At 44.5% G+C, this 12,540-nt stretch overlaps 1 protein-coding gene across 7 annotated transcripts in view; it reads right to left on the reverse strand.

Moving 5' to 3' along the window:
- Nucleotides 1-12,540, reverse strand: part of MVB12B (multivesicular body subunit 12B) — a 431,719-nt gene that overhangs the window by 241,226 nt on the left and 177,953 nt on the right. For all 7 annotated transcript variants that reach the window (XM_063936805.1, XM_063936806.1, XM_063936809.1 and 4 more), the window contains one exon: nucleotides 5,035-5,157. In XM_063936805.1, coding sequence (XP_063792875.1) covers nucleotides 5,035-5,157 — 123 coding nt within the window. The remainder of the gene's footprint in view (nucleotides 1-5,034; nucleotides 5,158-12,540) is intronic.

The following is a 12,540-nucleotide window of genomic DNA, read 5'->3' on the forward strand; positions in this document are numbered from 1 at the left end:
TACCACTTCCCTTTTTTTTTTTCCACCGAATCCCCCCCCCCCCCCCCATCCCCTGGCTAGCCTGAACCCCTCACATGCCCCTGCAGTACAAATTGAGTGGTCAAGTCTACTGTCTCACTCACTCTGTCCAGTCCACCACTGTCCTGCTCTAGCAGTGGCTCAGAGACTAGTCCTCCAGCTCCTGGCGTGTGTCAGCGATGGCAGGGCAGGGAACACACGACACCTGTAGAGACTGAGCGCTGGCGCACTGGCGTGCTGGCTGGCGGTGAGGAAGGAAGGGAGGTGTGCGTTGGAGCATGAAGTCTGTGAGTCTGACTGGTTGGCTGGCGCAGCGCAGTGATGATTAGCGCAGCAGACGATCCGATCATCTATCTGTGTGCATGGGGGTGCCGGGCATTAGGGGGTGCCTGTGCGCACCAGGCACCCCCCGTGCGCACGCCTATGACACTGAGTACACACTAGTGAACCCCCTGGAGAAGAACACTGTGCTTTACATGAAACACACTCTTTGCCTGACATAGTGTAACAGTGACAGCGCACACACACACACACACACACACACACACACACACACACACACACACACACAGGAAAAGGTTAAATGCACAAAGAGCCCTTCCAGGGAGACACAGAGAGATTATGGAACCAGCACACGGCGCCCTAATTGCTAATGTCAAGCTTAGCCGGGTCGCAGACTAAGTACCTAGATTGGGGACTTAGTACACTAATAATTGCTCCCCCCTGCTATGATCCCCTGGTACCGCTGAGGTAATCTGGAGTCTCTTACGGGTCGAATGACGTATCCTCTGATCATACGTGCAGCCCATATTATCCATCATGATCGTATGTACAGTACATCGTACCATGTTTTATGCACATACAATGTATCATTCAATGGATCGTTCGATCAGCGTCAATTGAGGGTATGCTTTTTGTGAGGTATACGATGGGTCGAGAGATGATCCATCGTATAGGGGCGCATGATGGGTCGTAAGATCTCATGCATATCGTATGCCAAAAAAGACCAAATTGTGTGTTCGGGATTGCAATGGAGCTCCCAGGGAGTTCAAGGGAAATCGTGAGACGACTCGCATGCTGGTCGTCCTAATGTATGGCAAGCATAACCGGACAAAAATAAAAGCTCATCAAATACTGGCTGCGTTTGCATGTAGCCCACAAATGCTGGATAGCTTTATTGTTACACTGTAATTTAGATTTTCAGCTTGGAGATGCCCCTCACGAATCGAAATCTTTCTGCACATTTTAATCTGCCCCACCTGCAGTGCAGCATGGTATTACCCAGGTGCACAGTTACTTGCCCTTTCTTACTTTATTCTCTAATTAGAATCAGGTCCTCTGTCTTTACACAAACATTTGTAAGCAGAATCCAGCGTACAGAATAAGCGGAAGTGGCCAGCCTTACTAAGTAACACAGCGACAAACATTAGTGGTCAATCCTTCCACTAACCCCAACAACACGATAGCGACATTTATTTTATTGTTTATTTTTAAGGCTGAAATCGCCCAGTGGGTACCCGACTTTACTGTTGCCTTCTTAGTAATCTTAATTAAATCATGATACTAGTGGGGAAAGTTGCAGTCCACTGGTGATATATGAGTGGCTGCTTTCTTAAGGAGGTTTCCAAATGATAGTCATTTATGTTTAAGCTGGCAGCATCATTCCTGTATAATACCACTGTAAACAGAATAAAGGGAGAAAACATGGTACTTTCCCCTGAACTGACATGATAGCTAGAAGTGGCTCAAAGATCTCAGAGTCAGACCGATCTGAGTGTAAAAAGTGAGCTGAAACTGTCAGCTGAGGCAAAATCTTGCAGGTGTCCGCCAGCACGAGAGATAACCACTTCCTCGCCATCAGCTTCCCTTCTCTCATGTCACACAAGTGCTGTCCAGGCTTGGTGTATAGATGCAGCTTTACAATCGCTTGTGCCTAATCTTTATAGCATTTTAAAATGCATAAAAAGATGGAAAAGTGCAGAAAATTTCAACCTTAAAGCTATTAAATAACAAGCTCTTAGAATGCTCTGCAAGGAACTCAATTTTTTTTTTTTGACTGCACTATTTAAAGGTCTGGCCAACGGAGCAATTCAATTGTTGCTCTTTTCGGCTTGAATAGCTGCAAGCCACACATTTCTGTTTGCAGCCTACCGAGGTTAATGAGCAGAAATGTGCGAGACATTGGCTGTTTGAGCAGCCAAACAGCAAGCATGATAATTAATGTGTAGGCATGGCTGTGGCGCCCAAACGGAGCAACAATTGAATTCCACCCTCTGTGTAACAGAGCTGCGGAAATATAGTGGATTTTAATTGGAAAGCGTTAACACTGAGGGATTGATGTTTCAAGAGTGTAGGAATGAACCAGTGGAGAAGCTGTCAAATCAATCCGCTTCAACTTAGCAATTATCAGGTACATTCGATAAAATGATAGGAAGCAGCTGATTGATTGCTATGGGCAACTTCTCCACTATTTCCATTGCTTGATACATAAAAAATTGAGTGTCTAAAATGCTGATCTCTGTGCATTTAAAACTGCATGAGCAATTAAGGGGCTCAGATTTACTGAAAAAAGTAACCAAAATGCAGACAGCAGCGCATATATGTAAATAATTAGTGGTATTCACAATGTCTATTCTTCCTAGGAAATATACAGAGCCATCAAAAGTACACAAAACACATCTGTCTTACAATAGAAAAAAAATGCAAAATACATTCCCGATAGATACAGTGATCTAAGGTTTCTGAGGAGTTCTAGAACATATTGGTTGGAGTGCCTAATTCCACCCATATGCTTTATGTTCTGGTTGGGAATCACTGTAATGAGGTTGTTATAAACATAACAGAGACCCTGCATACTGTATATCAACAGAAAAGTCACAGAGCAAATCATTTTTCCTAATTAAAAATCTCTATACTAGGTACCACTACTCACTGGGAATACTTGAAATTGGGCGTATGCCTGAAACCAGCAGTACAAGACTCAGAAACATTCTGTTGCTGCAATATGGAAGCTAGACTATGAATAACCACTTCTCTTTAGCAGCATATGTAAAAGTAGGAAAAAGTCAGTGCAATAGACAACTTCTTTCCATAGTCGATGTAAGATTATTCACAAGAGGAAAAATGGCAGCACAGTTTCTGCAAAGGTCATTTTCATGTAGAAATCTGGGGGTCATTCAGAGTTGATTGTACGGTACAAACAGGATCGGTGCTGGGCGATGGTTTTAATGAAGAATCCATTCGCACAGCCTATCGCAAGGTGATTGACAGAAAGAGGGCATTTATGGGTGTCAACTGACCATTTTCTGGGAGTGTTTGGAAAAACGCAAGCGTGTCCAAGCGTTTGCATGGCGAGTGTCTGATATCAATTCCGGGACCAAAAAGACTGAAGTGATCGCAGCGGCTGAGCAAGTCCAGAGCTACTCGGAAACTGCAAAAAACTTTTTTGTGCTGTCAGCTGCAAAAGCGTTTGCACACTTGCAAAGCGAAAATACACTCCCCCATAGGCGGCGACTATCTGATCGCAGCATAACAAAAAGTTGCTAGCGAGCGATCAACTCGGAATGACCCCCATCAAGAGCTAGGAACGAAATGCATCGGAAATGTGTACGGTAACAAATAAGGGGATCCTACTAAGTTGCATTTTTATTCTTGCCGTTTTGGACCAAAAATGTCCGGAAATCCTATCGCTGATAAAAAATATGTTTAAATACTAGATGCTTATGAGACATTTCCCTTCTGGTAGGAATAAATTACCTGTTTGCAGAATATCTGAATGTTTTTGTGCAGTCATTTCTTAGTTTAAAAGCGAGAGCACATTGTGTAAATATTAATCTCAAACAATTTTATTAAAGAATATTACACTAGAGCAGAGCTCTAATTTTTTTCCTTTTCCTCCTTCTTCTGAGAACAGTGGAGAAGAGTGTTCATCCCACGGAAAGGAAAGAAACCGCAACATATCTTACAGAGAATCACCTGCTGCATCTCTACATTATTTTTGGCACTAGTTTACTAAACCTGGTAAATTCCGGGTCGAGGGGTCTCTTCTGTTCCCCTCTCCTAAACTGACCCTGCTGCCTGTCCCAACTTTCTTCTCTCTATCCGCTGCAGTGTGAGCCAGTGGGGTACGTGACTTTCATGGCTAAATATATCTTCTGTACACCGTTGCTACAAGCTTTTATTCTCTAGATATCTTATTCCAACTATCAGGCATTATTCCAGGCTTGAGAAATTACAGTAACCAGTTATATCAGGGATCACAATTAAACACGTGTCCTCATTTAAACAAGTGTCCTCATACATCTTGTCTCAATATGGCACGTAGCAGGAGATGCCTGGCCTCAGCGAGCTGACCGACCACGTGCAACTCTGTTAGCGTCGGGCATCTTTTTTGCTGGGAACGCATCTTATTTGCATTGCAATGCAAATAAAACGCACAGGCAGGCTCTGCTGAATAAAATGATATGCGGCATGCCTAGAGTATATTCTGTGTGCATCTGCGGCTGTATCTGCATACAAAATGGTGTTACAGTGTTTTCTAGGAAACAACTGTAATGTACCATTTAGTATGCAGATACAGCCGCAGTCGCACACAGAACATAGGCATGTCGCATATAATTTTAATCAGCATCAGCCGATTGTGCGTCCTGTTCACATTTTGAGAATAACACGCATTTTAATGGAAAAGGGCGCACGTAAAGACGTTCAGCGTTACCGAGCCACGCCATGACTAGAAGGGCTGTTTAATATGCAGGGAGGCTAGACGTAAGTGGACACATCTGTAAGTTACCTGCACACATGCAACTGGCATACCCTATAGTAATCACAGAGTACGATTTCAGTTCTTACCATACCCCATCCAATTTTCCATAGGGCAGAGATGCTTGTTTTTACCCCATGCATATTTTAATGATGAAAAACTAGTTCACCTTTACATCCAGCAGATCTACTCTAACAAGACAGGGTCCAACACACCATACAGGACATTTCATTATACTGTGAAAGGATAATACCTACCACATCATATCCAGTAGGTGCTCGATTTCTTGATGCTACTACCCCAACACCAGTGATGGGATCCATAGACAGGTCTGTCAGAGCATCTGATAGGTCCCGGACCTCAGGCATTATAGGGTGATCCTGTAGAGAAAGGTAACATTTGTAACAGATGTCTTATTTCAGAACCAATGCAACTTTTGTTAATGAAATTCCAGCAGAGAGAAAATATGCAGATTCCTGCCCCCAAATACCAACTCTTTCCTCCACAGTCCGCAAATGTAAACAGACCTCAGCAATGTTTAGCAATGTCCTTTTGTAAAGATCAGATTGTAGACTACTCTGTAGCCTAGTAACAAGGCAAATGTTAGTATCAGATTAAATAGGAACAACCATCCGAAGGTAAAATCTAGCTAGAACTCCAAATGTTCATACAGAGAACTTGATGAAATGGAGATTTGGGTGAAGCAGTATTTATCTAGCACTTTCTAAGAACATTGAAATAGCTGGTATCCGATCTCTAGGTCGACAGTCATTAGGTCGACCACTATTGGTCGACAGGCATTGTCGACATGGTTTCTAGGTCGACATGAATTTTACACTATTTTTTTTTCTTTTCATTTTTTTAACTTTTTCATACTTTACGATCCACAGCGGTAGCGGAGCGAGGCACCTTGCCTGAAGCCATGCAAGGGGACGCGGTGCACTAATTGGGGTTCCCGGTCATTCTACGAAGAAAACTATTTTGTTTATTTAAAAAAAACTCATGTCGACCCTTGTGTCGACCTACTTTGGGTGTCGACTTAGTCATTGTCAACCTAGACAATATCGACCTAAGTGTGGTCGACCCTATGGACCACACCCGGAATAGCTACCCGCTCGAGCAGTAAGAAGAGCAAGTTTAAACTGTATATATGGGTGTGTTGTCAAAAAAATACCAAAACACTTAATTTGATCAATGTGTGGAAACCATTCCTGAAATATCTGTGACAGTCACACCCCTGCAAATATTTCTGTAACTGTGTTTGCACGGTTTTAATCCTAGCAACTGGATTATACCTCCTTTGTGGCTGTCTTTCACTTGGTACTTGCCCACTAATACCCCATTCACATCGCACAAATAACCCGGTACCGACACGGCATATTGCCGTGTCGAACCGGGTCAGTGTGCGATGTGAAAGCACACTGGGCGATTTAGCGGGTCGCCTGACCCGGTAAATCAACCCGGTAAAAAAGAAGGGTTTTACCCGGGTTGATTACCGGGTCAGGTGCGGTGTGAATGGGAGCCGTGTCGATGCGACACGGTTCCCATTCACAAGATAGGGAGAGGCGGCGCTGGAGATGAGCTCATCTCCCTACGCCGCCTCCACCCCCGCCCCTGCTGCGGCCTCCGTTGTCATGGCAACCGACCCGGTATATTGCCGGGTCGGGAAGCCTGCAACGGAGCGCAAATGCCGGATCCCACCCGGTAAGTACACGTTTGTCTTACCGGGTAGGACCCGGCATTTGCGGTGTGAATGCAGGTGGCTAGGACATGGGGCAACATCACTTAACGATGCATTACAACCTAGAAAAGTACACCTGTTTTTGCCAGAGCTCTGCCAGTTGATCACTGTACCGAAAAACATCTTAGGGGTAACTAAAATGTTTTAGGCGCCACATCGCAGCAAACTGCCCTGTCACTTTAGATGGGGGGGATATGCAAAAGTTTTTTCCTGCACCGGGCACCCACTATTTTTTACTCGTCGCACCCAAAAGCACCAGTCTAAAGTATGGGTCGTGACCAGAAAAATGTGCGGAAAGCTGAACTTCACACATTCTGCTCAGAGGAGGGCAAGCAGAATGGCTGCCCGCGGTATGCATGCCTGATCAGAGCAACAACTGAATTGCTCCGCCAGGCGCAAAAACAATGGATTTACACCTTTAGATGGCAGTGGAGCACAATATTTTCCTAGTTGGTAAAGTATTTTTAAGATGGTCTCACAACTAAAAATGAGATTGGTCTGTTAGCACACTGGTATTATTGCTTGGAATATAAAAAAAAAGCTATTGCAGACAATAAAGCATACGGACACAAAAAATAAAAACATCTACTGCTAATTGTGAAACCCTGATGGTCAATTTAATTAAAACAATAAACTGCATATTTGCTGTATAAAGCACATGGAGTACATCCATAGACACACCACCGTTTTTAATAGTTTCATATGCTGTCTGCAATGCTTATTTGTTGGATCCCTACCATTGGTTGTTACTTTCTACAACTGCAAAAGGGCACCCAGGTTAACAAAAAAGAAAGAACATATAAAGGGCACATGGGACAGAGGCAGCCATTGCAAAATAATTCCTAACACAATCGTCTAATTCACACAATCACGCTGCAGTACCCCGCAACTGACGTACTGTAGCAGAGCACAACCAGACCATTATTATACCTCTTTTACACCGCCAATGCCGGATCCCACCCGGGAATTGGAAACGGGTCCTTCCCGGGTGGGACCCGGCATTGGACGCTGCTGCTGGCTACCCCGACCCAGCAATATGCCGGGCGGGGTGCCATAGCGGCGGGGGGCGGAGCCGGAAGCAGGGGTAGAGGTGGAGCTGGGAGATTAGATCATCTTTGCGTCGCCTCTCCCTGTTGTAGTGAACGGGTCCCGGGTCAAGCCTGTTTACGCTACCATTGACCCGGTATTCAACCCGGGAATAACACTGCTTTATTCCCGGGTTTAATTTGCCGGGTCAGGCGACCCGGGATTTCAGCTTTGGTGCTTTCACACCGCACACTGACCCGTGTCGACCCGGCAATATTCCGGGTCGATGCCGGGTTATTTGTGCGGTGTGAAAGGGGTATTAGGCACACTGGTAAATCAGGTTGGAGGATCACAGCCATCGACCAGAGTGTAATGTCTTCAAGTGCCTCCCACCTTAAAAGGGGCGTGGATCATTAGGTTGATCTAAATAAGGTTCAGAGCCACTAGGTCAACAGGGTCATAAGGTCAACATGTAAAAGGTAGACATCAGAAAAGGTCGACAGAATCCCATGTTCGCCTTATTTCATTATTCATCATGTCCCCTACTGAACTGTGATAGATATTTGGCTGGTCATATTCTTATTTCCACTAAGGCAGCAATCGGACAGCTGTGGAAATCGCAGTCAATACCCGTTATCCAAACTATTATCAATAACACCCACAAACATTTCTTATTTGAAACAGCGGGAGGTGTATATTCAATGTCACCTCCCTCAACGCGAGAGGAATTGGCTGAAGTGGAGGGAATTTCGGGTTCGGCAGGGTCATACTATATTTGTAACGGATTCCACAGACCTGTCACAATTGCATTCCCCTCATTCAGATTTTAACCGATAGTACCAGTCACCTATGTCTAATCCTCTATACCATTCTCTGGTTGTGCCGTCTCTAGGAACACAATTATTGAAGAGCTTTGCCTTTGTCTTTATGTTACCCCTTGTGTGTCTTTGTCTTGTACCTTTCCCTATCCTTCTTCTTTTTCTGCATTATTAGTTGTGTTTTTCTGTATTGTATCTGTTATGTATTTTATTTGTCTGTTGATGTGGTGCCAAGATTAGGAGTACGCGATGGATGACCTGCACGCTATGTTCTAAATGTCAAAGTATTCTGTGAATTTTTGCAGGTCATTCACTTTGATTACTTTTGTTGATATTTTCTGTGAAATGTACTGTACTTCTTGGTTTTATTTCTGTTTCTGTAAAAATTTAATTAAAACCATTGTTCAAAAAAAAAAAAAAAAAAAAAGGTCGACAGGTGCAAAATGTTGACACAGATTAATGGTCGACATGGAAATGGTTGACACAAAATAGTCGACAGTGTTTTTATTTTGTGGGGTTGTCATTTTGTATGCTGAACCATGTAAAAGCCAAATTAGTGAAAACGTGTACCCTCGCAGGCTCAATGACCTTGCCACGCTTAGGGCAAGGTTGCTACGTGGATGATAAAACATGAAAAAAAAAAAGAAAAAACAACTTGCTGACCGTACAGATTTAGCCACACTCATCGTGGCTACAGCTGCCGTGTACGGTCACTCCCGGTGCTGCTAGGCATGCCCACACCGAGCTGCATCTTTTACTGCCCCTATTCATGCAAATGGGGCACGTGCGCGCCTTAGACGGGGACGCGGTTGCAGCAAATGAGGGCCGAATGCGCCTAGATGTAGCCACAATGTCCGTGGCTTGATCTGTATATGTGCCAACCATTCATCCGGATACCCCTTAATACACGTTACTTCCAGAACATATAGAAAAAGGGAAAAGATCCAATCAGAAGGGTCACAGTGCAACATTTAATAGGATCTACAGTACTTTTTTATATAAGTTTATTCCCCCCAATGCAAGTCCTGAGATACCACACGAGTAACGTGGACAATTTGTGACTGACGACATATGTGAATAATACACTCGATCCCACTCACACTTTCCTTTCTTCAAATACTTTCCTCACAATTTCCTCAAATACTTCAACATGACCCCTCAAATACAAACCGTTACAATATCCTGCAATTTGAGGGGGCACAGGTAATTTGCCGGTAGTCGGGATCCCAGCGGGCATGATACAGACGCCAGAATCCCAACTGCTGACAATACCAACACCAGAAATCCTAGCTCACAGGGGCTATACACACACACGACACCCATAGAGTGGGAACAGAAAATGTGGCGAGCACATTGAGCCACCGAGCAGGCCGCATGGCGAGCCTGCAAGGGGACTCCGCGCTTGCCCTGCTGAGGGCCGGGATGCCGTTGTCGGTATACTGATGGCAGGAATCTCGACCATCGGTAAATTATACTGAACCCAATTTGAGAACCTGCCTTGGAAAGTATGCTCTTTACCCATATATATGTGTTTGGTGTTTGATCTGTGAGTTTACATAAATACCCCACATAGGAATTCCCATTTAATCATGTTGCACTTAAAAGCACACACTCAAAAATCTCTCACACACTTAGGGCCTGATTTCAGAGATGGACACAGTTAGCAGAGATGGTCACGCAGATGATCCGAGTACAAAGATACAGCATCTGATCAATGGACATCTAAGTAAGCCTAAACCTACTCAGGAACTCCGGTTAGATCACACTACAGTGGCCGGTAAATCTGCATTAGAAGAAGCAGACCCTGTCCTTGGCACGCCTATAAAACAGTGTTGACACCCCTGTTTTGCAAAAAGCTCCCTATTGCCCCTGCCTGGCCTCCAAATGGCCGCAAGCTGTGGTGTCCAAGCCGGCACATGTGCAGTGGAGCATCTGTGCAGATCTCTGACCATCAGAGATGAGAAGTTAACATCAAGTTAACGTACATCTCTGGATTAGGCCCAGAGTCTATCAACGTTAAACCACCAGCCAAAACTATCCCCAATCTATAAAAGAAGCAAGCCTGATAGTATTACGTTTCCCAGAGTGCTTCCCATCCCTCCTTTACTGAGCCCCACATAAACCTAAACTAATGCCAACTTTATGATTTTTCAGTGGTGAAATGAACATCAGATTTCTAGTGTACAGTAAATACAGGTGAAACTCAGAACATTAGAATATCATGCAAAAGTTCATTTATTTCAGTAATACAACTTAAAAGGTGAAACTAATATATTATATAGACTCATTACATGCAAAGTGAGATATTTCAAGCCTTTATTTGTTATCATTTTGATGATTGTGGTTTACATTTTTAAATAATCCCAAATACAAAATCTCAGATTAGAATATTACATAAAATCAATAAAAAAAAGGATTTTAAATACAGAAATGTCGGCCCTCTGAAAAGTACATTCATGCATATGTACTCAGTACTTGGTTTGGGCCCCATTTGCATGAATTACTTATTCAATGCAGCGTGGCATGGATCCTATCAGCCTGTGGCACTGCTGAGGTGTTATGGAAGTCCAGGATGCTTCAATAGCGGCCTTCAGCTCTTCTGCATTGTTCAGTCTTGTGTCTCTCATCTTTCTCTTGGCAATGCCCCATAGATTCTCTATGGGGTTCAGGTCAGGCGAGTTTGCTGGGCAATCCAGCACAATAATCCCACAGTCACTGAACCGGGTTTTGGTACTTTTGGCAGTGTGGGCAGGTGCCAAATCCTGCTGGAAAATGAAGTCAGCATCTCCATAAAGCTTGTCTGCTGAAGGAAGCATGAAGTGCTCTAAAATGTCCTGGTAGACGGCTGCGTTGACTCTGGACTTAAAGTACAGTGGACCAACACCAGCAGATGACATGGCTCCAAAATCAACACAGACTGTGGAAACTTCACACTGGACTTCAAGCATCTTGGATTATGTGCTTCTCCATCTTCCTCGATACTATGGGACATTGGTTTCCAAATGAGATGCAAAATCTGCTCTCATCAGAAAAGAGGACTTTGGACCACTGAGCAACAGACCAGTTCTTTTTTTCTTGTCAGGAAAAGGCCATTTAAAAGTGTGGGGGAGCTTCACAAGGAGTGGACTGAGGCTGGAGTGCATCAAGAGCCACCACACACAGACGGATCCTGGACATGGGCTTCCAATGTTGTATTCCTCTTCTCAAGCCGCTCCTGAACAACCAACAACGTCAGAAGCTTCTTACCTAGGCTAAAGAAAATAAGAATTTACTTACCGATAATTCTATTTCTCGGAGTCCGTAGTGGATGCTGGGGTTCCTGAAAGGACCATGGGGAATAGCGGCTCCGCAGGAGACAGGGCACAAAAAAGTAAAGCTTTACTAGGTCAGGTGGTGTGCACTGGCTCCTCCCCCTATGACCCTCCTCCAGACTCCAGTTAGGTACTGTGCCCGGACGAGCATACACAATAAGGGAGGCATTTTGAATCCCGGGTAAGACTCATACCAGCCACACCAATCACACCGTACAACTTGTGATCTAAACCCAGTTAACAGTATGACAACAGAAAGGGCCTCTTAAAGATGGCTCCTTAACAATAACCCGAATTAGTTAACAATAACTATGTACAAGTATTGCAGATAATCCGCACTTGGGATGGGCGCCCAGCATCCACTACGGACTCCGAGAAATAGAATTATCGGTAAGTAAATTCTTATTTTCTCTATCGTCCTAAGTGGATGCTGGGGTTCCTGAAAGGACCATGGGGATTATACCAAAGCTCCCAAACGGGCGGGAGAGTGCGGATGACTCTGCAGCACCGAATGAGAGAACTCCAGGTCCTCCTTTGCCAGGGTATCAAATTTGTAAAATTTTACAAACGTGTTCTCCCCCGACCACGTAGCTGCTCGGCAGAGTTGTAATGCCGAGACCCCTCGGGCAGCCGCCCAAGATGAGCCCACCTTCCTTGTGGAGTGGGCTTTTACAGTTTTAGGCTGTGGCAGGCCTGCCACAGAATGTGCAAGTTGAATTGTGTTACAAATCCAACGAGCAATCGACTGCTTAGAAGCAGGTGCGCCCAACTTGTTGGGTGCATACAATATAAACAGCGAGTCAGATTTTCTGACTCCAGCCGTCCTTGCAATGTATATTTTTAAGGCTCTGACAACGTCCAACAACT

The sequence above is a fragment of the Pseudophryne corroboree genome, chromosome 8, assembly GCF_028390025.1.
Source record: "Pseudophryne corroboree isolate aPseCor3 chromosome 8, aPseCor3.hap2, whole genome shotgun sequence".
In the NCBI taxonomy this organism is placed as follows: domain Eukaryota; kingdom Metazoa; phylum Chordata; class Amphibia; order Anura; family Myobatrachidae; genus Pseudophryne; species Pseudophryne corroboree.